The sequence below is a fragment of the Mytilus californianus genome, unplaced genomic scaffold (assembly GCF_021869535.1).
Source record: "Mytilus californianus isolate M0D057914Y unplaced genomic scaffold, xbMytCali1.0.p SCAF_4, whole genome shotgun sequence".
Lineage (NCBI taxonomy): Eukaryota > Metazoa > Mollusca > Bivalvia > Mytilida > Mytilidae > Mytilus > Mytilus californianus.
In genome coordinates this window covers 626595-652540 of record NW_026262690.1, presented here as the reverse complement: position 1 = coordinate 652540, position 25946 = coordinate 626595, and the positions used below count along the sequence as shown (strand labels likewise).

Genomic DNA, 25946 nt, shown 5'->3' with positions numbered 1-25946 from the left:
CAGAAAAAAACTGTTTGACAGGATATACAACACATATAGAACAAACTCATTGAAAGAAAAAATATGTAGTGCTTAGTAGACAGTGCTTTGCATTTTCAAAATAATGTAAAACTTATGAATGTTGGAGGAAAAGCTAAAGCTTTAAATTTAGGTCATTATGTAAACACTACATTTAATTGAATTAAAAGATATTTTGATAAGAATTTCTATATTTACATTATATTGCAGGGAAGGAAGGGAAATCAAGTTCAAAGATGTCTTTCTTACCAAGTAGTTTAAATCCACGAACATGGGGAAAGTTTTCTTCTTCATCAGATCAGCAACCCAAATCTGGCTTGTCAAAGGTTGGTCAACCGAGACTTTTGACCAGTCTCACCAGAAGTGTAAGTCATATCTTATTTACAAGTGGAACTAATGGTGTCCAAAGGTTTTACTTACTACAAAAAATATGCAATAAAACCATGTCCTAGGAACCATTGGTATAAAATAGGAAAGAAATGCTAAGGGGTCATTCTGTCCGTCACCAGGAATGCAATTTTCAATTTGCCTAACAACAACAAACTGCTGCTTGTGATTATTCTGTTGCTAACATTTGCCTTAAAACTATTGCAAGTATGATAAATAAAAAAAATAATTTTGCCCTTATTTAATGCATATGTCTAATTTTGTAATCTGAAACATGCAGGATTTGATTTTAAATTTAAAAAAGCCATTATTATATTGCAAGATGTATGAATAGGACAATTTGCATTTCTCTTTGGCATCAATTCAATGTTCAGCATTGGAAAAATGATGTTTTACTGACAGGATGAAAATAATATATTATCATACACTTTAAAGTAACATTAACTGACAGGATGAAAAATAATATATTATCATACACTTTAAAGTAACATTAACTGACAGGATGAAAAATAATATATTATCATACACTTTAAAGTAACATTAACTGACAGGATGACAAATAATATATTATCATACACTTTAAAGTAACATTAACTGACAGGATGAAAAATAATATAATATCATACACTTTAAAGTAACATTAACTTTCGTTTGAATGAATACTTGATATTGTTTTATTTCAGGATGCATTTAGTCCTAAACCTGTGCTGATAACCAGCCCATGCAACAAAGAGAAAGTTAAATCTTGGGTTAAAGAGCAAGGTAGGAGTTTTTACTCAGTGCTGAATTCAGCTTATTTTATACTGCAAAAGGTAGTCCTTTATTTCTTCTGCTGTTATGATTAATATCTGCTTTCAATATAAATAATAGATATGGAGTAAACAATGATGAGACACAAAAGACATTAAGAGGGGGTAAACATCAACGTAACACAAAATACATCAAGATGGGGTAAACATCAATGAGACACAAGACATCAAGATGGGGTAAACATCAATGAGACACAAGACATTAAGATGGGGTAAACATCAATGAGACACAAAATACGTCAAGATGGGGTAAACATCAATGAGACACAAGACATCAAGATGGGGTAAACATCAATGAGACACAAAATACATCAAGATGGGGTAAACATCAATGAGACACAAGACATCAAGATGGGGTAAACGTCAATACGACACAAGACATCAAGATGAGGTGAACATCAATGAGACACAAGACACCAAGATGGGGTAAACATCAACATGACACAAAATACATCAAGATGGGGTAAACATCAATGAGAAATAAGACATCAAGATGGGGTAAACATCAATGAGACACAAGACATCAAGATGGGGTAAACATCAATGAGACACAAGACATCAAGATGGGGTAAACATCAACGAGACACAAAATACATCAAGATGGGGTAAACATCAATGAGAAATAAGACATCAAGATGGGGTAAACATCAATGAGACACAAGACATCAAGATGGGGTAAACATCAACGAGACACAAAATACATCAAGATGGGGTAAACATCAACGAGACTCAAAATACATCAAGATGGGGTAAACATCAACGAGACACAAAATACATCAAGATGGGGTAAACATCAACGAGACACAAAATACATCAAGATGGGGTAAACATCAATGAGACACAAGACATTAAGAAGGGGTAAACATCAATGAGACGCAAGACATCAAGATGGGGTAAACATCAATGAGACACAAGACATCAAGATAGGGTAAACATCAATGAGAAATAAGACATCAAGATGGGGTAAACATCATTGAGACACAAGACATCAAGATGGGGTAAACATCAACATGACACAAAATACATCAAGATGGGGTAAACATCAATGAAACACAAAAGACATTAAGAGGGGGTAAACATCAACGAGACACAAAATACATCAAGATGGGGTAAACATCAACGAGACACAAAAGACATCAAGATGGGGTAAACATCAATGAGACACAAGACATCAAGATGGGGTAAACATCAATGAGACACAAGACATCAAGATGGGGTAAACATCAACATGACACAAAATACATCAATGAAACACAAAAGACATTGAGAGGGGGTAAACATCAACGAGACACAAAATACATCAAGATGGGGTAAACATCAACGAGACACAAAAGACATCAAGATGGGGTAAACATCAATGAGACACAAAAGACATCAAGATGGGGTAAACATCAACAAGACACAAAAGATATCAAGATGGGGTAAACATCAACGAGATACAAAAGACATCAAGAGGGGGTAAACATCAATGAGATACAAAAGACATCAAGAGGGGGTAAACATCAATGAGACACAAAAGACATCAAGAGGGCAACAGTCTTAAACACAATATGTCAAGCTCTAATTTGTCCTGAGTATATACAAGTTATGCATCACACATATAGAGAATAATATATCCAAGTTTATAGTACAGTACAGATACTATTTATGATTCATTATTGTTGATATTTATTGATTCATTATTGATGATATTTATGATTCATTATTGATGATATTTATGATTCATTACTGATGATATTTATTGATTCATTATTGATGATATTTATTGATTCATTATTGATGATATTTATTGATTCATTATTGATGATATTTATGATTCATTATTGAGGATATTTATTGATTCATTATTGATGATATTTATGATTCATTACTGATGATATTTATTGATTCATTATTGATGATATTTATTAATTCATTATTGATGATAATTATGATGCATTAATGATGATATTTATTGATTCATTATTGATGATATTCATGATTCATTATTGATGATATTTATTAATTCAGTATTGATGATATTTATCGATTCATTATTGATGATATTTATGATTCATTATTGATGATATTTATTGATTCATTATTGATGATATTTATGATTCATTATTGATGATATTTATGATTCATTATTGATGATATTTATGATTCATTACTGATGATATTTATTGATTCATTATTGATGATATTTATGATTCATTATTGATGATATTTATTGATTCATTATTGATGATATTTATGATTCATTACTGATGATATTTATCGATTCATTATTGATGATATTTATTAATTCATTATTGATGATATTTATGATTCATTACTGATGATATTTATTGATTCATTATTGATGATATTCATGATTCATTATTGATGATATTTATTAATTCAGTATTGATGATATTTATCGATTCATTATTGATGATATTTATGATTCATTATTGATGATATTTATCGATTCATTATTGATGATATTTATGATTCATTATTGATGATATTTATTGATTCATTATTGATGATATTCATGATTCATTATTGATGATATTCATGATTCATTATTGATGATATTTATGATTCATTATTGATGATATTTATGATTCATTATTGATGATATTTATTAATTCATTATTGATGATATTTATGGATTCATTATTGATGATATTTATTGATTCATTATTGATGATATTTATTGATTCATTATTGATGATATTTATTGATTCATTATTGATGATATTTATCGATTCATTATGGATAATATTTATTCATTCATTATTGATGACATTTTTGAATTCATTACTGACGATATTTGTGGATTCTTTAATGTTCATAGGATATTCTGTATTGTAGATTTCATGGATCAATAATTGAATTAGATATTTCTTTTGCTTTAATATTAGTACAAAATAAGATGACGTTTTCTCAAATTGATTCCCATGAAGCTAAATGAAGCATCACTATTCTGGTAAACCTTGACTTTGTGTCTTCCTAGCAAGTATAACTTTTCTTGTTTTGATCGCATATGAATTTCAATTTTGCTGTAAACTAGATAGAATTTGTTTTTATTTCAGCATCTCGATTTATAGAACAGTATTTTGGTACCGAGACCCAAGGATCAAGTCATCCTGCTCTCAATATACTCAACAGACTATGTACTGCCACTGAACTTTTAACAGTAGAGGTACATCTTAATCCTATTGTAAATCTCTCAATATACTCAACAGATTATGTACTGCCACTGATCATTTAACAGTAGAGGTACATCTTAATCCTATTGTAAATCTCTCATATACTCAACAGACTATGTACTGCCACTGATCACTTAACAGTAGAGGTCCATCTTAATCCTATTGTAAATCTCTCAATATACTCAACAGACTATGTACTGCCACTGATCACTTAACAGTAGAGGTACATCTTAATCCTATTGTAAATCTCTCAATATACTCAACAGACTATGTACTGCCACTGATCATTTAACAGTAGAGGTCCATCTTAATCCTATTGTAAATCTCTCAATATACTCAACAGACTATGTACTGCCACTGATCATTTAACAGTAGAGGTCCATTTTAATCCTATTTTAGATTAATAAAGGGACAACTCTTAATGACACTAAATTTTCAAGCATGTATATTATAAAATAAAATGTAAAAAAAGAACAACAATAAAAGTATTGATTTGTCCTAGTTATCTCCCTTGATTATAATACATTTCATACAGAAATTGTTTTATTGATTGTTGGTTGATTATTTACTTCTAAAACAAACTATGTTAGGATTACAGAGCTTGAATAGCCAAAACCCTTTTATAAATGTTAAAAAAACACACATTTTTATGCCCCCGCCGTCAACGGAGGAGGCATTAAGTCTTACCCTTGTCCATCTGTCCGTATGTCCCGAAATTAGTTTCAGTTAACTTTAGCTTGCCCCAACTAAATTTTATGAAACATTTACACAATGCTTATTACCACAAAATACAGATCAAGTTCGAATTTGGGTGGTGTCACTTCTACCCTTCTGGAGTTATGCACCTTTATATATATGGAAAAATTGCTGAATTTTTCATTTCCTTTAACTTTAGTTTGCCTCAACCAAATCTTATGAAACTTATACTTAATGCTTATTACCACAAAACTCTGATAAATTTCGAATTTGGGGGTGGGGTGTCACTTTTACAGTTCTTGAGTTATCCCTCTTTATAACGTATATGTTAGCAGGGGCATCATCTGTGTCTCATGGACACATTCTCCATTTATTTATTTTTCAAAGTGAATTGTTACACAATTAAAGATCAATAGAATAGAGAATGGAAATGGGGAATGTGTCAAAGAGAGAACAATCCAATCAAAAAGAGCAGCCCAAGGTCACCAATGGGTCTTCAATGCAGTGAGAAAATCCTGCACCCAGAGATGGGGTTTAGCTGGCTCCTAAACAATAATGTATACTAGTTCAGCGAAATGGATGCCACACTAAACTCTGAAACATACAGTTGAATGTTTACTTGTTACTGGACAACCAATGTAATTGTCTGTTTGTACACCAGTTACTGATTGAGTTATTAATCAGTACTGCCCAGACCACTTTTTCATTAGCAAATCAGAATCCTTATAAATGAATAAAGACAAAAATTAAGTGCTTACTGCATCTCAAACTTCATATTTAGTATGATTTTCACACATACTTCATCAAACTGTTTTACATCTTTATATGATGTCATAGATGAATTGATTCTCCTGAGTATGGGTGAAATATTTGCCACTGGATGTTCATACTTCATCAAACTGTTTTACATCTTTATATGATGTCATAGATGAATTGATTCTCCTGAGTATGGGTGAAATATTTGCCACTGGATGTTCATACTTCATCAAACTGTTTTACATCTTTATATGATGTCATAGATGAATTGATTCTCCTGAGTATGGGTGAAATATTTGCCACTGGATGTTCATTCTTCATCAAACTGTTTTACATCTTTATATGATGTCATAGATGAATTGATTCTCCTGAGTATGGGTGAAATATGTGCCACTGGATGTTCATACTTCATCAAACTGTTTTACATCTTTATATGATGTCATAGATGAATTGATTCTCCTGAGAATGGGTGAAATATGTGCCACTGGATGTTCAGCAAACAATCAATTATATATAAATTACATAACATTATAAAAAAATTAGGAAAGGTCCAGTTTGAGAAGATTTTATCAATAGAAAATAATTTTCTTTTTCATGGGCTATGCATAGGAAGTATACATTTTATTTCTGCTTTAAGTTAGGATATATGTGGTTTAACATTTCATTTATATTAACTGTATTCTACACATCCAGGTTAGACTATATATATATATATACTACTATGAAACCTACATAACATTTGTATAATCTAGAATGATTTTTCTTCAGGATGATTGTGGAATAGATTGTCTGAAAGAGATAGCTAATATAATGAAGGACAGTGATGTGTCTCCATTTGAAATAATACATAGTGGACTAGTTCAGAAACTTTTACAGTATTTAACTTCCACGACAGGTGATGTACCACGAGATGTCCGAATCAGAAGATTTCTACATATATTCCTTAACTGCCCTGTAAGTATTGTATCATAACAGAGTTCAATATAAATATAGGACACTTTTAAATTTAACATTGGTGGTATAAAAACGTTTAGTAGACACTCCCAAAAACCCTTTACAATTCCCTGGATATTTAATAGGTTCAAGTGTAATAACTACAAAAGAAAATGAAAGAGTTGAGTGTTTAAATCAATCTGTTTAAATTTCTCGTTGTAATTGTAGGAATTTCTAGATGCAGAAAGCTATATTCACAAACAAACGTTGTTAGATTTAGAAAATCATCAATATTTACAAAAAATTATAGACATAATTACTTTATTTGTAAGTTACACAGCATTCTGACGCAGTATTTCTTTCTAGGTGTATGGCTTTTGCTTTTTATTAAATAAAGAAAGAAGAATGAAATCTTAATAAAATGTCACCACTAAAGGACCTTGTTTTTATCGTCTTTTGTTTTGTATGTAATACTGCATTGTAGTAAATGAATGTACTATTGTTTACAGCCTCCAGATGTATTACATTGTAAAGAGGTACACGTAGATTCTGAAAACCTACCATCAATGACTGCATTGGTTGCCAAATTGATTGGTTGTTTGCACCAGTTAGAACAGGTATTATAATCTTTCCTAGTTTATTTTCAGTTCATCAAATGCTTTGTTCCCTTAGTTAACCCATGGTAATTAAAGACTTGCCCTATAGATGTATAATTCAGTCACAATTGGAAGTTGTTGTAAGTAAATACATAAAACTTCCTAAAATGTCTTGTTTTACCCTCAAATCAAATAATCTGGTTCATCAGGTAAGTCAGTTCATTAACAAACTTACCAGACATATAACTTACTGGCCAGCATCATATATCTCTGCCATGGAATAGGTCAAATGTAGAAAATGATTATATATGTAAGTTAAATTCATTTCTCAATTGTAAATCAAGTATTATCTCGTTTCGATTACTGCACATATTGTATTACAAAGAAAAAGCTGGCTATTGACTCAAGTATTTTATTGAAACCAGTTGATTTTTTTTTGCAGTTCCAGGTCAAAGTTCATGATTTACCTGGTGGCAGTGCATCCAGTGGGAGAGGTTCTAATGCCTTGAGATTCTTCAATACACATCAATTAAAGGTAAAGTTAGAGATTCATCAATACACATCAATTAAAGGTAAAGTTAGAGATTCTTCAATAGACATCAATTAAAGGTAAAGTTAGAGATTCTTCAATAGACATCAATTAAAGGTAAAGTTAGAGATTCTTCAATAGACATCAATTAAAGGTAAAGTTAGAGATTCATCAATACACATCAATTAAAGGTAAAGTTAGAGATTCTTCAATAGACATCAATTAAAGGTAAAGTTAGAGATTCTTCAATAGACATCAATTAAAGGTAAAGTTAGAGATTCTTCAATAGACATCAATTAAAGGTAAAGTTAGAGATTCATCAATACACATCAATTAAAGGTAAAGTTAGAGATTCTTCAATAGACATCAATTAAAGGTAAAGTTAGAGATTTTTCAATAGACATCAATTAAAGGTAAAGTTAAAGATTCTTCAATACACATCAATTAAAGGTAAAGTTAGAGATTCTTCAATACACATCAATTAAAGGTAAAGTTAGAGACTCTTCAATAGACATCAATTAAAGGTAAAGTTAGAGATTCTTCAATACACATCAATTAAAGGTAAAGTTCTTCAATACACATCAATTAAAGGTAAAGTTAGAGATTCTTCAATAGACATCAATTAAAGGTAAAGTTAGAGATTCTTCTATACACATCAATTAAAGGTAAAGTTCTTCAGTACACATCAATTAAAGGTAAAGTTCTTCAATACACATCAATTAAAGGTAAAGTTCTTCAATACACATCAATTAAAGGTAAAGTTAGAGATTCATCAATACACATCAATTAAAGGTAAAGTTAGAGATTCATCAATACACATCAGTTAAAGGTAAAGTTAGAGATTCTTCAATACACATCAATTAAAGGTAAAGTTCTTCAATACACATCAATTAAAGGTAAAGTTCTTCAATACACATCAATTAAAGGTAAAGTTAGATCATAGAATGTTGTGAAGGCTCCTTTCTAGAAGTGATGTCTATTTTGTAATCACCTTGTCCACCAGTTCTTTTTCATCCTTTATTACATAGCTCTTTTTAAGATAAATATTTTATATATGGCTTGGTAAATTTTAATTTAGATACAAGAAAGATGTGAACAGTTTTATGTGTGATGATAAAAGTATGCAAAATGTGCTTTCCAATTCCTCGTTTCATTTACTTCTAAAATAGACATATACAAATAAAGCAGTTCATAGAGATATGAATATTATATGGGAAATACATAGAAATTCAGTAGCATTATCTCCATTTTAATACAGATGTAAGATTTCATGTTTGTATGATAATGCCACAAAGAACATTCAGGATACTAGAACAGGTTGATTCCAGAACTGATGCTGTGAAATTTTTGAATTTTTTTTAGATACAATGTTAAAAAGACAAAATATGTTTTAATGTCGAAATTTATTACAGTGCAATCTACAAAGACACCCTGAATGTACAACATTGCGACAGTGGAAGGGAGGACCTGTGAAGATTGATCCATTAGCCTTGGTACAGGCTATAGAGAGATACCTAGTAGTTAGGGGGTATGGTCGTCCTAAACCTGAGGGTGCCGATGATGATATAAGTGATGATGATAATTCTGATGAAGATGTTGATGATACTATGGTATGTGTATTTAGAAATAAAAACAAGTTCAAAGATCAAATAATTCACATGCTTTTACATGTGTGACTATGGTAAAATGTTTGATGTACAATTGATTTTGGGAAATGATTGTAATTAAATACATTTTTTTCTTGGAATATGGAGTAAAACAATTACTGTCTTTTGTTTTGGTTAAATTGACTTTAGGAAAAGTGATATTTACTTAGGCCTCAGTGAATGTCCGTTTTTCAAAATTCAATAAAACCACAAATTTACTTTTATCAAAAGACCGTAATCGCTTACTAACTACTTCTGGTTGCGTTCTGTGGGTATTATTATATTGCTGTACAACAATACCATGTATTGGGTGTGTACGCTAAGTACTTCTGTGTTCTGTGGGTATCATTATATTGCTGTACAGCAATACCATGTATTGGGTGTGTACGGTAAGTACTTCTGTGTTCTGTGGGTATTATTATATTGCTGTACAACAATACCATGTATTGGGTGTGTACGGTAAGTACTTCTGTGTTCTGTGGGTATTATTATGTAACTGTACAACAATTCCGTGTATTGGGTGTGCACGGTCAGTACTTCTGTGTTCTGTGGGTATTATTATGTTACTGTACAACAATTCCGTGTATTGGGTGTGCACGGTAAGTACTTCTGTGTTCTGTGGGTATTATTATGTTACTGTACAACAATTCCGTGTATTGGGTGTGCACGGTCAGTACTTCTGTGTTCTGTGGGTATTATTATGTTACTGTACAACAATTCCATGTATTGGGTGTTGAAATCACAGAAGAATAAAGGTAAATGTAAAGTCTCCTTGATCAAAATATTTTTAAGAGAGCAATTTTCTTTTTTTACAAAATGTTGTGTTCGTTAAATTGAAATTATCTGACAATTTGCAAGAAAATAATCTAACCAGTAAGTGATTTATGCTGTAAATATAAAAGGATGAAATATATGAACATTCATTAGCTAATAACCTATTGTATGAGTCAAAGGAGATGTATATGTCAATACTGAAGCATCAAGAGGTGTACATTGTAACACAAACTATTAATTAGCTAATAGCCTATTGTATGAGTCAAAGGAGATGTATATGTCAATACTGAAGCATCAAGAGATGTACATTGTAACACAAACTATTAATTAGCTAATAGCCTATTGTACAAGTCAAAGGAGATGTATATGTCAATACTGAAGCATCAAGAGGTGTACATTAATTAGCTAATAACCTATTGTACGAGTCAAAGGAGATGTATATGTCAATACTGAAGCATCAAGAGGTGTACATTGTATGTTGATATGATGCAGCATGTGATAAATATCTAAATTTGACAAATTTGTTGAAAGATTTATTGTGATAACTAAAATTACAATGTTACTGGTGATTACATGTTTATAACTGAAACAACTTTATTATTTGTAGTTTGTTCTCATCAGGTAATGTAAAGTCAAATTAATTTAAATGTATTTAATAATCATTTGAGAACTGATAGTTTGCATAAATAAAAGTATTTTTATAATTGTTAAATGTGTTTATTTTAAGGCTGCTGTATTTATCAGTCAAGGCACAGCCAGACATAAGTTAGAATTTTACATGGGAGAGCGTTTTCTACCTTACAACATGACAGTGTATCAAGCCATTAAAAACTACAGCAATCCTGGGGAGAAGGATGCAAGTGAAACTGATACAGATTCAGAAATTCCTCTTGGTCATGCTGGTATTTGGGTACAGACCCATACAATATGGTAAACATTACATTGAAGGATTTACACTTGTACTGTTTTTCTTAACCATCTTTACTTATGAAGCAAACCAAATACTTTGAATTAGAGTTTTTTGCTTATTTGCCAAGTATGCAGCATTCAGGAATAAGAGCAAAGATTGATCAGCTTGGAGTCGATAGAATAAAGTATTGGTCAACTGACCTGATATTTTAAAGTCACACCTATGACTTAGTTTACCTCCTGACAAGTCCTGAGATTTTGCAATTATCAGTTGGCCATTAAATATCCTGTGATTTCTGCAAATGCTCCATTTTTATGCCAAGTAGATGAAAGGGCATAATGTTTTCTGGTTTGTCTTTCCGTCCTTGTTTTCCGGTTTGTCTGTCCGTCCATCCCTTATCAGGTTAATGTTTTCTGGTTTGTCTGTCCATCCATCCTTTATCAGGTTAATGTTTTCTGGTTTGTCTGTCCGTCCATCCCTTATCAGGTTAACGTTTTCCGGTTTGTCTGTCCGTCCATCCCTTATCAGGTTAATGTTTTCTGGTTTGTCTGTCAGTCCATCCCTTATCAGGTTAATGTTTTCCAGTTTGTCTGTCAGTCCATCCCTTATCAGGTTAATGTTTTCTGGTTTGTCTGTCCGTCCATCCCTTATCAGGTTAATGTTTTCTGGTTTGTCTGTCCATCCATCCCTTATCAGGTTAATGTTTTCTGGTTTGTCTGTCCATCCATCCCTTATCAGGTTAATGTTTTCTGGTTTGTCTGTCCGTCCATCCCTTATCAGGTTAATGTTTTCCAGTTTGTCTGTCCGTCCATCCCTTATCAGGTTAATGTTTTCCAGTTTGTCTGTCCGTCCATCCCTTATCAGGTTAATGTTTTCCAGTTTGTCTGTCCGTCCATCCCTTATCAGGTTAATGTTTTCCAGTTTGTCTGTCCGTCCATCCCTTATCAGGTTAATGTTTTCCGGTTTGTCTGTCCGTCCATCCTTTATCAGGTTAATGTTTTCTGGTTTGTCTGTCCGTCCATCCCTTATCAGGATAACGTTTTCTGGTTTGTCTGTCCGTCCATCCCTTATCAGGTTAACGTTTTCTGGTTTGTCTGTCCGTCCATCCCTTATCAGGTTAACGTTTTCCGGTTTGTCTGTCAGTCCATCCCTTATCAGGTTAATGTTTTCCAGTTTGTCTGTCAGTCCATCCCTTATCAGGTTAATGTTTTCTGGTTTGTCTGTCCGTCCATCCCTTATCAGGTTAATGTTTTCTGGTTTGTCTGTCCATCCATCCCTTATCAGGTTAATGTTTTCTGGTTTGTCCATCCATCCCTTATCAGGTTAATGTTTTCTGGTTTGTCTGTCCGTCCATCCTTTATCAGGTTAATGTTTTCTGGTTTGTCTGTCCGTCCATCCCTTATCAGGTTAATGTTTTCTGGTTTGTCTGTCCGTCCATCCCTTATCAGGTTAATGTTTTCCAGTTTGTCTGTCCGTCCATCCCTTATCAGGTTAATGTTTTCCAGTTTGTCTGTCAGTCCATCCCTTATCAGGTTAATGTTTTCTAGTTTGTCTGTCCGTCCATCCCTTATCAGGTTAATGTTTTCTAGTTTGTCTGTCCGTCCATCCCTTATCAGGTTAATGTTTTGGTTATAGGTAGTTTGTTGTTACATCGAGAAGAAATTTAGTACACTTGTACACATGTACACATGTTCATTATTCCGAAAGCAATTTGGTATGTATGTCAAATACGGTTTGACCTATATTTCGTGGTTAACAGAACATGGAAATGTGAAAGTGGGACTTGGGTGCATTTTGTCCTATGGACACATACTGTTAACCAACTCTTTTTCACAGATACTTTTATTCCCGTATACTTTTCTTGCCGACTAAGCAACAGTTTATTTTTTGTGATTTCCTGACTTTCTTAATATAATATAGTCTTATAAGAGAAGACATTTGTTTGTAATATTCACGACTTTTCATATTCATGCTATTTTTCTACTTGCAAAAATAAATCATTAGTGGGTTTACAGTACTTATTCTTGTTTTATTGTATTTTAGTTCCTTGTTGCTTTATGTCTATTAAGTAAATTTTTGGTTGAAATATTTACATTCTTCATTGACAGGAAGTTCAATACTTTGACTATAACTGACCCTTTAACATGAAGAAAAACAATAATTTGACACCTTGTATGCAGATACCTTATGTTTCATAGTTTCCATCTGTCATATGCCCATTTTCATGGTTCAGCGACTGCCTGGAAAAAAAATTACAGTTTTTTGGTCATGTGAATTTCTCACTTATTATGAGTGATAAGATAACTGTATTTGGTATATGGGTTCCTTGCAACATCTACATGTCAAACAGACATGGTTCACCTGACCTCAACCTCATTTTACGGATCAATGATCAAGGTTAAAATTACATGATTAGGTCATTTTCTCAGATATACTATAAGCTGTAGATCAACTATATGTGTTGTATGGAATGACTGTCAGGGGTACATGTCAGTCTGGCAGATTTCATCTGACCTTGACCTCATTTTCATAGTTCATTAGTCAATGTTAAGTTTTTGTGTTTTGATCTGTTTTTCAAGTACTATAAGCAAAAGGTCAACTATATTTGGTGTATGGAATAATTGTAAAGTTTACATGTCTGTCTAGTCAATGTCATCTGACTTTGACCCCATTTTCATAGTTCATTGGTCAATGTTAAGTTTCTGTGTTTTGTTCTGTTTTTCATTTATTAATAGCAATAGGTCAACTATATTCAGTGTATTGAATGATTGTAAGGTGTACATGTCTGTGTAGCCGGTGTCATCTGACCTTCATCTCATTTTCATTGTTCATTGGTCATTAAGTTTTTGTGTTTTGGTCTGTTTTCAATTACCATAAGCAATAGGTCAACTCTTTTTGGTGTATGGAATAATTGTACGGTGTACATGTCCGTGTGACAGTTTTTGTCTGACCTTGGCCTCATTGTCATGGATCTTTAAAAATGTTAATTTTATGTGATACTTGTAGTAAAACCTTTATCTTCAAGACTTTCAACATAAAATCAATGATCAGTATAACAAGCAAGACATTCCAGCGTGTGCACTCTTGTTATATTTACTGCAGGGTTTGTTACTCGTGCTGTGTGGATGCAGAAGAATGTGTCCCCCTGTCTGTAGTGCATGCCCTTATAGTTTACAGTTTTACAGGTATTTTGCTTGTGAGAGAGCTGTCTACATATTCCATTATATTAATGGTCTCGGGTGGAGTGTTGTCTCATTGGCAGTTATACCACATCTTAGTTTTTATGCTCCCGCAACTGAAAGTTGGGGGGTATTTTGTTTTACCCCTATCCGTCCGTCTGCCCTTGTCCTTCCGACCGTCCTTCTGTCCGTCCCGTTATGGGTATATAGCTATTCCAGATAACTCCTCCTACAGTTTGAATGATAGGAAGTTTTCACTTTGTTGGCTGTTTGTACATATATTGAAGGTGTGCATGTGGTCAGGGTTTTGATTTTTATTGATATTTGCTCTTTTGGGAGATAGTTGAACTGTCATTTTTTGGAGTATTTACTTGCATAAGAGGTGCATAGAGTTTCCGGATAACTCCTCCTACAGTTTGAATGCTAGAAAGTTTTCACTTTGCTGGCTGTTTGAACATATATTGAAGGTGTGCATGTGGTCAGGGTTTTGATTTTTATTAATATTTGCTCTTTTGGGAGATAGTTGAACTTTGTCATTTTTGGAGTAATTACTTGCATAAGAGGTGCATAGCGTTTCCGGATAACTCCTCCTACAGTTTGAATGCTAGGAAGTTTTCACTTTGCTGGCTATTTGTACATATATTGAAGGTGTGCATGTTGACAGGGTTTTGATTTTTATTAATATTTGCTCTTTTGGAAGACAGTTGATCTTTGGAGTATATACTTGGATAAGAGGTGCATAGCGTTTCCGGATAACTCCTCTTACAGTGACCTATGTGCTCCCATGCTCAACTTTGAGTATTTTGAAATAACACTTTGCATCTGCAGGGGCATCAATCGTGTCTCCCAGACACAATAATATCTCTAAGAAAGTCCTACATTGACTTTGTTATAATACAGTTACTTCAGAGTGGAGATACTGGGGCATCACTTTGTCTAGTTTATTTATACTAACAGGTAGTCTGAGAGAACTTCAAACTATTTTTCAATTCATTTTTATCTAATTTTATTTGATTGAAACTCTTGCATTTGCTTAGCAGGTGCCATGCCTGCATACAAGTCAAAAATAGGTAAGGGGGGACAGCTTGAGTAGTTAATGTTCAAACTTATACAAACTTGTCATTTCTGTTGGTTTTTAGGTACAAGCAGGCTGCTGACCAGGATACAGTTACCAGTCCAAAGAAAACTAAATCTGAACACCACAGTAAATCTAAAGGGAGGAAAAAAGTGGATGATTTATGGAATGGTATAATTTAATTTTTTTTTACTACTGCAGAAATTTTCTAGACAAAAGTCCTTTCTGTATATATATCCTTGCCTTGACCTTTGACAAAAGGGGTAATGATATAATCAAACTTCTAGGAATATTTAGGATTTGTTGCCTATAGGTTGCATTTCTGTAAATATTGGCAATGCAATTTTCCATAGGAACTCCTTTTACGGCTAAAACTGTACCACTTTTACTATGAAGTTTTGAACAAAATCTTATCCTAGAATTGAAAGTTCATATGCACTACAATTTTTTTCAAAGGTCAAAATATAGGGCTGTGCGGCATATTTTCAACGTTTATATGCCCTGAACTTTTCAGAGTTTAAACTAACACTAATTTTCTTAACTACCCCTACCTCCAATGAAGGGTTACCACAGATTTCAATGTAAACAATATGCACATGTATATTTACTGGTAACATTCCCAAGTTATGTCTCTATGAGATGGAACACAGAGAGCATAACTGGGAACCAGTATGTAAACAAAATTAATTTTCTATGAATATTCTAAATCTCCCCAAAAGAGGCGTGGTTTGAGAAACAGCTGTATTTACAAAGTGCAACCTATACAAACATTTATTCAAATAGGAAACTCTCTAAAATCAGTTTTTCTCACATTAATACTCATTTATCAGAATTATAGCCTGAAAGAAATCACTGTGTATACTCTAAGTTTTTTTTTACTGAACATTTTATACCCCTCCCCTGTTTCAATTTTTAAAAGAATTTGAAAACAAGACTTTAATTATTGCCAGCTTACCCTATTTGCATATTTTCTGATATAAAATGCCTAGAACCTGTTTAAAACTGTTTTGATAACATATTGAAAGCATATCAGAATACTATAAATGTTATGTTTAGCAGTCAATCATTACAACATTCAAGATTATATAAAATATCCAATCCTGCCTCTGTCTCCAGTCCACATCTTACTGTATGCCTATTTGTCAATTAAAGTTCACATTTTCTACCTCAAATGGTCAATTTAGAATTCTTGGCACAACAGTATCATCTGTAACCATATATCTGACACAATTTACCTAATAAATATACTAGAAGTGTTCAAACAAAGCCATATTTGCAATAGTTGTATGTATGCAGATACCAGTCTGAGATATAAATTCACTTAAAATGTTATAGAGATGACTGCTAACATCTGATTTTTGCATAACTTCCAAGCATAGTAATTGTTTTCTATATCAAGAACTTAAAAATCATAAAATCATAGCATTTACAGGTTAAATTATCTGTTTTATGACCCAGGGGGTAGGCAATTTTCTATGTTTTTTGCCCCTGGGGCCTCAAATTTCCTAAATTATTCTGCTGTTTCTAGCAATTTGGAATATTTAGTACATATTCAGGATAGAACACACTATTGTTAGTTTTGTTGAGATATTTTTGTATTTCTAGCTTGTATTTTTTATGCCGTGGTGACAAAAAAGCAGATTTAGGTGTTACGGCTTACTTTTGGGTTAATGACAGGACACAAATACTCCATAAATAATATTCAGGAAGGATCGATGAGTTTCAATGACTGCGAAGAGTAAATATAAGCACTTCTTAACAATTTAACTTACAAACATGCAAATATTATGAATTAATTTTGTATTCAGGACTTTAAGTAAACTATGCATACTGTAAACTGTGAATTTATGCTGAGTCATCATATCTAAGGCCCAGGATTCTATCAATCTTCATGAAATATTTATAAAACTTCATATTTGAGTTAATTTCTTTAAAATCTGTGAGATAAAGAAAATTTGGTTAAATTCTGAATGTTCTCTTTTTTCACCCTATATAGGTTGCATTTCTGTAAATATTGGCAATGCAATTTTCCATAGGAACTCCTTTTACGGCTAAAACTGTACCACTTTTACTATGAAGTTTTGAACAAAATCTTATCCTAGAATTGAAAGTTCATATGCACTACAATTTTTTTCAAAGGTCAAAATATAGGGCTGTGCGGCATATTTTCAACGTTTATATGCCCTGAACTTTTCAGAGTTTAAACTAACACTAATTTTCTTAACTACCCCTACCTCGAATGAAGGGTTACCACAGATTTCAATGTAAACAATATGCACATGTATATTTACTGGTAACATTCCCAAGTTATGTCTCTATGAGATGGAACACAGAGAGCATAACTGGGAACCAGTATGTAAACAAAATTAATTTTCTATGAATATTCTAAATCTCCCCAAAAGAGGCGTGGTTTGAGAAACAGCTGTATTTACAAAGTGCAACCTTAAAGCCGAGTAATGATACTGTGACATGTTCTGATCTTGTCCTGAACATTACAGCTAAGTAATGATACTGTTACATGTTCTGATCTTGTCCTGAACTTTACAGCTAAGTAATGATACTGTTACATGTTCTGATCTTGTCCTGAACTTTACAGCTAAGTAATAATACTGTGACATGTTCTGATCTTGTCCTGAACTTTGCAGCAAAGTAATGATACTGTTACACAGCTAAGTAATGATACTGTTAAGTGTTCTGATCTTGTCCTGAACTTTAAAGCTGAATAATGATACTGTTACATGTTCTGATCTTGTCCTGAACTTTAAAGCTAAGTAATGATACTGTTACATGTTCTGATCTTGTCCTGAACTTTACAGCTAAGTAATGATACTGTGACATGTTCTGATCCTGTCCTGAACTTTACAACTAAGTAATGATACTGTGACATGTTCTGATCTTGTCCTGAATTTTACAGCTGAGTAATGATACTTTGACATGTTATGATCTTGTCTTGAACTTTACAGCTGAGTAATGATACTTTGACATGTTATGATCTTGTCTTGAACTTTACAGCTGAGTAATGATACTGTGACATGTTCTGATCTTGTCCTGAACTTTACAGCTAAGTAATGATACTGTGACATGTTCTGATCTTGTCCTGAACTTCACAGCTAAGTAATAATACTGTGACATGTTCTGATCTTGTCCTGAACTTCACAGCTAAGTAATGATACTGTGACATGTTCTGATCATGTCCTGAACTTTACAGCTAAGTAATGATACTGTTACATGTTCTGATCTTGTCCTGAACTTTACAGCTAAGTAATGATACTGTTACATGTTCTGATCTTGTCCTGAACTTTACAGCTAAGTAATAATACTGTTACATGTTTTGATCTTGTCCTGAACTTTGCAGCTAAGTAATAATACTGTTACATGTTCTGATCTTGTCCTGAACTTTACAGCTAAGTAATAATACTGTTACATTTTCTGATCTTGTCCTGAACTTCACAGCTAAGTAATAATACTGTGACATGTTCTGATCTTGTCCTGAACTTTAAAGCTAAGTAATGATACTTCTATGTGTTAAAACTGATATGATTTATGCTTTTATTGTAGACGGTCACTGTCCTGTGATGGTTCCTGCATTAAATGCTTACTTAACAGACAAACTGCCAGCCTTTGTAACAGTTATGGATCCTTCTCTTGATGTTATAGCTCTACTTAGAATATTACATGCCTTCAATAATTATTGGTCTACTATGTATGAGGTAGGTTGATTAAACAAGGATTCCATCACATAGGTTAATGTTTCTCTAAGGGTACTCTGGCTTTTCTAACCAATAAAAATTTTCCCCCATTATGAAGCCGATTTATACCTTGAGTTAAGATCTTGTATGATTTATACCTTGAGTTTAGATCTTGTATGATTTATACCAGGAGTTAAGATCTTGTTTGATTTATACCTTTAGTTAAGATCTTGTATGGTTTATACCTTTAGTTAAGATCTTGTATGATTTATACCTTGAGTTTAGATCTTGTATGATTTATACCTTGAGTTTAGATCTTGTATGATTTATACCTGGAGTTAAGATCTTGTATGATTTATACCTTGAGTTAAGATCTTGTATGATTTATACCTTGAGTTAAGATCTTTTTTTGTCTACAGTCTCATAGTTTATTATCTGTTTACATTAAAAGAAAATCTTGATATTTTTGATATTTCAGGTGCCATTTTCTCACAAACCTATTATGTCTTTCAATGAGTTCTTAAGTTCAAAATTAACAGCCAAAGCTAACAGACAGCTACAAGACCCACTGGTGATTATGACAGGCAATTTGCCTAACTGGTTGGCAGAGATAGCCAATGCAGCGTAAGTAGAAAAAGACATTTTAGTTAAATTTTATATGGTAATACATAGAGGTCAGGAGATTGGGAGTTATTTGTATAGGAATATATTGTGATATATATGTAAGAGTCAAATCTATGTCATGACTCTAATCTGTGTCCTTTCATCAAGTCCATGACCTATCCTTGATTATGTCACAAACATTGAAATATTCTTGTGTATGTTCAGCTCCATATGTTTTACTTAGTCATAGACTAACAGAGTTGTGGTAGGACTAAAGCATTTTCTCAGTCAGTAATTGTTAAAGGTTTGTTTGTTACTTGGTCATAGACTAACAGAGTTGGGGTAGGAAGCATTTGCTCAGTCAGTAATTGTTAAAGGTTTGTTTGTTACTTGGTCATAGACTAACAGAGTTGTGGTAGGACTAAAGCATTTGCTCAGTCAGTAATTGTTAAAGGTTTGTTTGTTACTTGGTCATAGACTAACAGAGTTGTGGTAGGACTAAAGCATTTGCTCAGTCTGTAATTGTTAAAGGTTTGTTTGTTACTTGGTCATAGACTAACAGAGTTGTGGTAGGACTAAAGCATTTGCTCAGTCAGTAATTGTTAAAGGTTTGTTTGTTACTTGGTCATAGACTAACAGAGTTGTGGTAGGACTAAAGCATTTGCTCAGTCAGTAATTGTTAAAGGTTTGTTTGTTACTTGGTCATAGACTAACAGAGTTGTGGTAGGACTAAAGCATTTGCTCAGTCTGTAATTGTTAAAGGTTTGTTTGTTACTTGGTCATAGACTAACAGAGTTGTGGTAGGACTAAAGCATTTGCTCAGTCAGTAATTGTTAAAGGTTTGTTTGTTACTTGGTCATAGACTAACAGAGTTGTGGTAGGACTAAAGCATTTGCTCAGTCAGTAATTGTTAAAGGTTTGTTTGTTAATTGGTCATAGACTAACAGAGTTGTGGTAGGACTAAAGTATTTGCTCAGTCAGTAATTGTTAAAGGTTTGTTTGTTAATTGGTCATAGACTAACAGAGTTGTGGTAGGACTGAACATTTGCTCAGTCAGTAATTGTTAAAGGTTTGTTTGTTACTTGGTCATAGACTAACAGAGTTGTGGTAGGACTAAAGCATTTGCTCAGTCAGTAATTGTTAAAGGTTTGTTTGTTACTTGGTCATTGACTAACAGAGTTGTGGTAGGACTAAAGCATTTGCTCAGTCAGTAATTGTTAAAGGTTTGTTTGTTACTTGGTCATAGACTAACAGAGTTGTGGTAGCACTAAAGCATTTGCTCAGTCAGTAATTGTTAAAGGTTTGTTTGTTACTTGGTCATAGATTAACAGAGTTGTGGTAGGACTAAAGCATTTGCTCAGTCAGTAATTGTTAAAGGTTTGTTTGCCAACAGAAAAAGCTTGAATTGAGTAAATTTCCACAGGAAAGAAGTTCACCAATAAAATCATGCAAAAGTATGACATTATATACATATACACGTGTAGGTCATAGCATGACATTATATACATATACATGTGTAGGTCATTGCATGGCCTATCATGATAAATATAATAACATGTAGTAAGACTTTAACGAAACACAGAAATTAAGAAGGCAGAACTAGACAATGATCTCAATATACTTTTTGAGATTTCAGCACACTCCCTAGGTTTTTTTATTCAAGTTCAAGATAATAACACAAGTTTGATTGCAAAAATTGTCAATATAAATTTGAAGTGAAACCAAAAGATAGAATAGAGAATGGAAATAGGGAATGTGTCAAAGAGACATCAACCTGACCAAAGAGCAGAAAACAGCCCAAGGCCATCAATAGGTCTTCAATGTAGCAAGAAAATTCCACACACAGCTGGCCCCTTAACAATAATGTATATTAGTTCAGCAAAATGGACAAATGAACCATAATTAAAGAAAAAACACAAGACTAACAAAGGGTAGAGGTAACCCTGAACATCACAGCAGCAACTGTAATGCATACGGGTGATAATAGTCCTGCTTTGCAGACAGCTGTAGTTTAGGAAGCAACAGATACATTGATTTAATTCTACTACTTTCTAAGCAGTATGTAAATTTTGTACTTTGAGGTAAACAAGTTGGTTAATTGCTCAAAATATACATACAGTTGATTGTTAAAGTGTTCATTAAGTAGATGATGTTAAAGTGTTCAATAAGTAGATGATGTTCTATGTTTCAGACCATTCATGTTTCCTTTTGAAACTCGTCAGTTATTATTTTATGCCACAACGTTTGACAGAGATCGAGCCCTAATGAGACTACAAGATAACACTGGTGACAATAGCTCAAATGATAATAATGAGAGAGTAGCTCCCAGGCTTGATAGAAGAAGGGTAAGAGTTTTCACTTCTCATTTCCAATTAATAACAGTTAACAAAGGAAGTCTTCATGATACTGTTTACAAGACTAACATGTAGATGCTATTTTATCAATTTAAGGGCATATGATACAGTAGCAAGGGCAGATAATATTACAGTTAAATTTAACGTGTTTTTTTTTTGCAATGTTACTAATGATAATCATCCAAAATTTGGTAAAATTCACTAACGTTTTCAAATCAGTTACATGAATTTTGAAGTATTTGCAAAGGAAATTGAACATCATGTATATTTCAAATTCAAGGCAAATGAAGATTGTTTACTTTTCTATCATTACTAAATATGTATATCACTATAATTCATATAGCGGTTTTGTTTATGGCTGGAATAGCTGCATGAGGATGTTGCATTTTAAATACATAGCAACATGATTTAGCACCAAAAAAGGGAAATTGGTATCTTCAGCATTAAAAAAATAGGTTTTCAATCTCTAGCTAAAAAATGAGCACATGGACCCCATATTTTTCTTTTGCAATCAACTTTGTACTCCTTCAGAAATGTAATATCATAATCAGAAGAAAAAGTCAACAGTAGATTTTTTTCTATATACATTTCTATTTGCAAGTTAAATGTCTATGGCTTTTTATTTCCAATAATTGAATGATTGCACAAAATGTTTATCATACTCAGTCTTAGTCTTCGGGACTTTCTTAAAGGCCTGTAAATTAAGGAACACTTTGGCTTAGTCTTAGGGACTTTCTTAAAGGCCTGTAAATTAAGGAACACTTTGGCTTAGTCTTAGGGACTTTCTTAAAGGCCTGTAAATTAAGGAACACTTTGGCTTAGTCTTAGGGACTTTCTTAAAGGCCTGTTAATTAAGGAACACTTTGGCTTAGTCTTCGGGACTTTCTTAAAGGCCTGTAAATTAAGGAACACTTTGGATTAGTCTTCAGGACTTTCTTAAAGGCCTGTAAATTAAGGAACACTTTGGCTTAGTCTTAGGGACTTTCTTAAAGGCCTGTAAATTAAGGAACACTTTGGGAAAAAAAAACAATTGAAAAAATCTCTTCGTTTCAAAGTTGTTTGTTATTTTTTTTTTTTTTTTTGGAAAAGTATTAAAAATTGAAATTTTGCGTTTGACATGAAACATGCAAATTTCAAACTGAAATATCTCAGAAAGTCATGAAGGTATATTTTTCTTTGCATATTTCAATTGTGCATATCAAAATTTACTTTTTGACAAAATTTTAAGGAAAAATCATCGAGAAAACTTTTCTGTATTGTATGCCCTGGAAACTTTGTTTTTACCCGTGTAGACATCTAAGGGCTAAGGGTTAAATATATTGATGCAATTTATCTAATTTATCTGAACACTATTCTTTGGTGTCTGTGAACTAGCAAAGCATTAGTTAAAACAAATTGATGAATATGATGAAATTATGACTTTTGACCTCAAGGCGGAATTGTTTTATGTTCTTGAATAAATGATGACCAGGGCTCTCGGTCATAAAACTTTACTCAGTACTCATTGATCAAGTTTATGAGGTCCAAAATTTGTGACCTTTCAACATGTACTTATTTATGCACCGTGTGTGTATTATTATTTATAAACAATATTATACTAAAAACCATTAAAAATGACGTATGCCCTTGAACTTTGAATTTAAAGAGATATTATTAAGTAACAAGTAAGCTTGTCCAGGACAGAACATTTTTATCATTTGGATCAACTTTTGGTATTTACATGTTGGTGATGACATACTGTTGTGACTGACATGACTTATTCAGCTTGTATTTATAGAGATAACTGTTGATCTTGTTTTTCTCGCATAGCCAAGTTTTTCTCTAATTTTACTTGAAGGTGAGACAAGGTTAGTTTACTAATACAATTTTAGTTATAGTTCGTGTTTTCTGTGTTTTAGCGAGTTGTAAACCGGTCAGATTTGTTAAAACAAGCAGAGAAAGTTATTGATGAACTGGGTAATTCTAAAGCCTTACTGGAAATTCAATACGAGAACGAGGTAAGATTGATCATCTTATAGACTTTTAATGTGTTATTCAATTTCAATGGGGTTTTATTCTTGAATTCTTGGGGTTCTTTAATATGCTGAATCTAACCGTGTATTAAGTTTTTGGATTTTGGGCCCCGTTTTTAAATTGGTCCAAAGGGTCCAAAATTTAACTTTGTTTGATTTCATCAAAAATTGAATTATTGGGGTTCTTTGATATGCCGAATCTAACCATGTATTTAGATTCTTAATTTTTGGTTCCGTTTTCAAATTGGTCTACATAAAGGTCCAAAGGGTCCAAAATTAAACTTAGTTTGATTTTAACAAAAATTGAATTTTTAGGGTTCTTTGATATGCTGAATCTAAACATGTATTTAGATTTTTGATTATGGGCCCAGTTTTCAAGTTGGTCCAAATCGGGGTCCAAAATTAAACTTTGTTTGATTTCAACAAAAATTGAATATATGGGGTTCTTTGATATGCTGAATCTAACCATGTATTTATATTTTTGATTTTTGGGCCCCGTTATCAACTTTGTCCACATTGAGACCAAAAGGGTCCAAAATTAAACTTTGTTTGATTTCATCAAAAATTGAATTCTTGGGGTTCTTTGATAAGCCGAATCTAACCGTGTATTTAGATTCTTAATTTTTGGTTCCGTTTTCAAATTGGTCTACATAAAGGTCCAAAGGGTCCAAAATTAAACTTAGTTTGATTTTAACAAAAATTGAATTTTTAGGGTTCTTTGATATGCTGAATCTAAACATGTATTTAGATTTTTGATTATGGGCCCAGTTTTCAAGTTGGTCCAAATCGGGGTCCAAAATTAAACTTTGTTTGATTTCAACAAAAATTGAATATATGGGGTTCTTTGATATGCTGAATCTAACCATGTATTTATATTTTTGATTTTTGGGCCCCGTTATCAACTTTGTCCACATTGAGATCAAAAGGGTCCAAAATTAAACTTTGTTTGATTTCATAAAAAATTGAATTCTTGGGGTTCTTTGAGATGCTGAATCTAACCATGTATTTAGATTTGGGATATTAGACCATAATAGGTGAATGTCCAATTTAAAATTTTTAAGTTCTTAGACCACATTCATTCTGTGTCAGAAACCTATGCTGTGTCAAATATTTAATCACAATCCAAATTCAGAGCTGTATCAAGCTTGAATGTTGTGTCCATACTTGCCCCAACTGTTCAGGGTTCGACCTCTGCGGTCGTATCAAGCTGCGCCCTGCAGAGCATTTTATTACCTGTGTTTTTATATAAAAATAATCTTCAAATTTTTATACGACCGCAAAAAAATTTTTGTGGTCGTATATTGGTATGACGTTGGCGTCGGCGTCGTCCGAAGACACATTGGTTTTCGCACTCTAACTTTAGTTTAAGTGAATGGATCTTTATGAAATTTTACCACAAGGTTCAATACCACAAAAGGAAGGTTGGGATTGATTTTGGGGGTTATGGTAATAACAGTAAAGGAATTAGGGGCCAAAAAGGGGCCAAAAATAAGCATTTTTATACGCCCGTTTACGGGACGTATTATGGTATACCGTTGTCCGTCTGTCCGTCCGTCCGTCTGTCCGTCCGTCTGTCCGTCGTCAACATGTCGGACATTAACTCAAGAATGCTTTAACCAATTTGCATAAAACTTTGGTGAATTGTTTATATCTATTGACGTGAGCTCCCTTTCGTTTTTTATAAAATTTAGATTTTACGTTTCCGAGTTATGGGGTTTTATTCATTAAAAAAAGGGGGATTTTCCAGTTTTCGGACAATAAGTCAAGAATGCTTTCACCAACTTGCAAGAAATTGTGGTGA

At 32.8% G+C, this 25946-nt stretch overlaps 1 protein-coding gene across 5 annotated transcripts in view; it reads left to right on the top strand.

Annotated features, from left to right (window-relative positions):
• LOC127737231 (E3 ubiquitin-protein ligase TRIP12-like) overlaps positions 1-25946 on the top strand; it is a 113657-nt gene that overhangs the window by 63710 nt on the left and 24001 nt on the right. For all 5 annotated transcript variants that reach the window (XR_007999281.1, XM_052247766.1, XM_052247764.1 and 2 more), the window contains 13 exons: positions 229-383; positions 1089-1167; positions 4277-4386; positions 6614-6799; positions 7288-7395; positions 7817-7909; positions 9316-9513; positions 11051-11253; positions 15552-15658; positions 19046-19197; positions 19655-19800; positions 21971-22124; positions 24032-24130. Coding sequence is in view for 4 of the 5 variants with exons in the window: in XM_052247766.1 (XP_052103726.1) it covers positions 229-383; positions 1089-1167; positions 4277-4386; positions 6614-6799; positions 7288-7395; positions 7817-7909; positions 9316-9513; positions 11051-11253; positions 15552-15658; positions 19046-19197; positions 19655-19800; positions 21971-22124; positions 24032-24130 (1790 nt within the window). In the remaining variant the exon portion in view is untranslated. The remainder of the gene's footprint in view (positions 1-228; positions 384-1088; positions 1168-4276; positions 4387-6613; positions 6800-7287; positions 7396-7816; positions 7910-9315; positions 9514-11050; positions 11254-15551; positions 15659-19045; positions 19198-19654; positions 19801-21970; positions 22125-24031; positions 24131-25946) is intronic.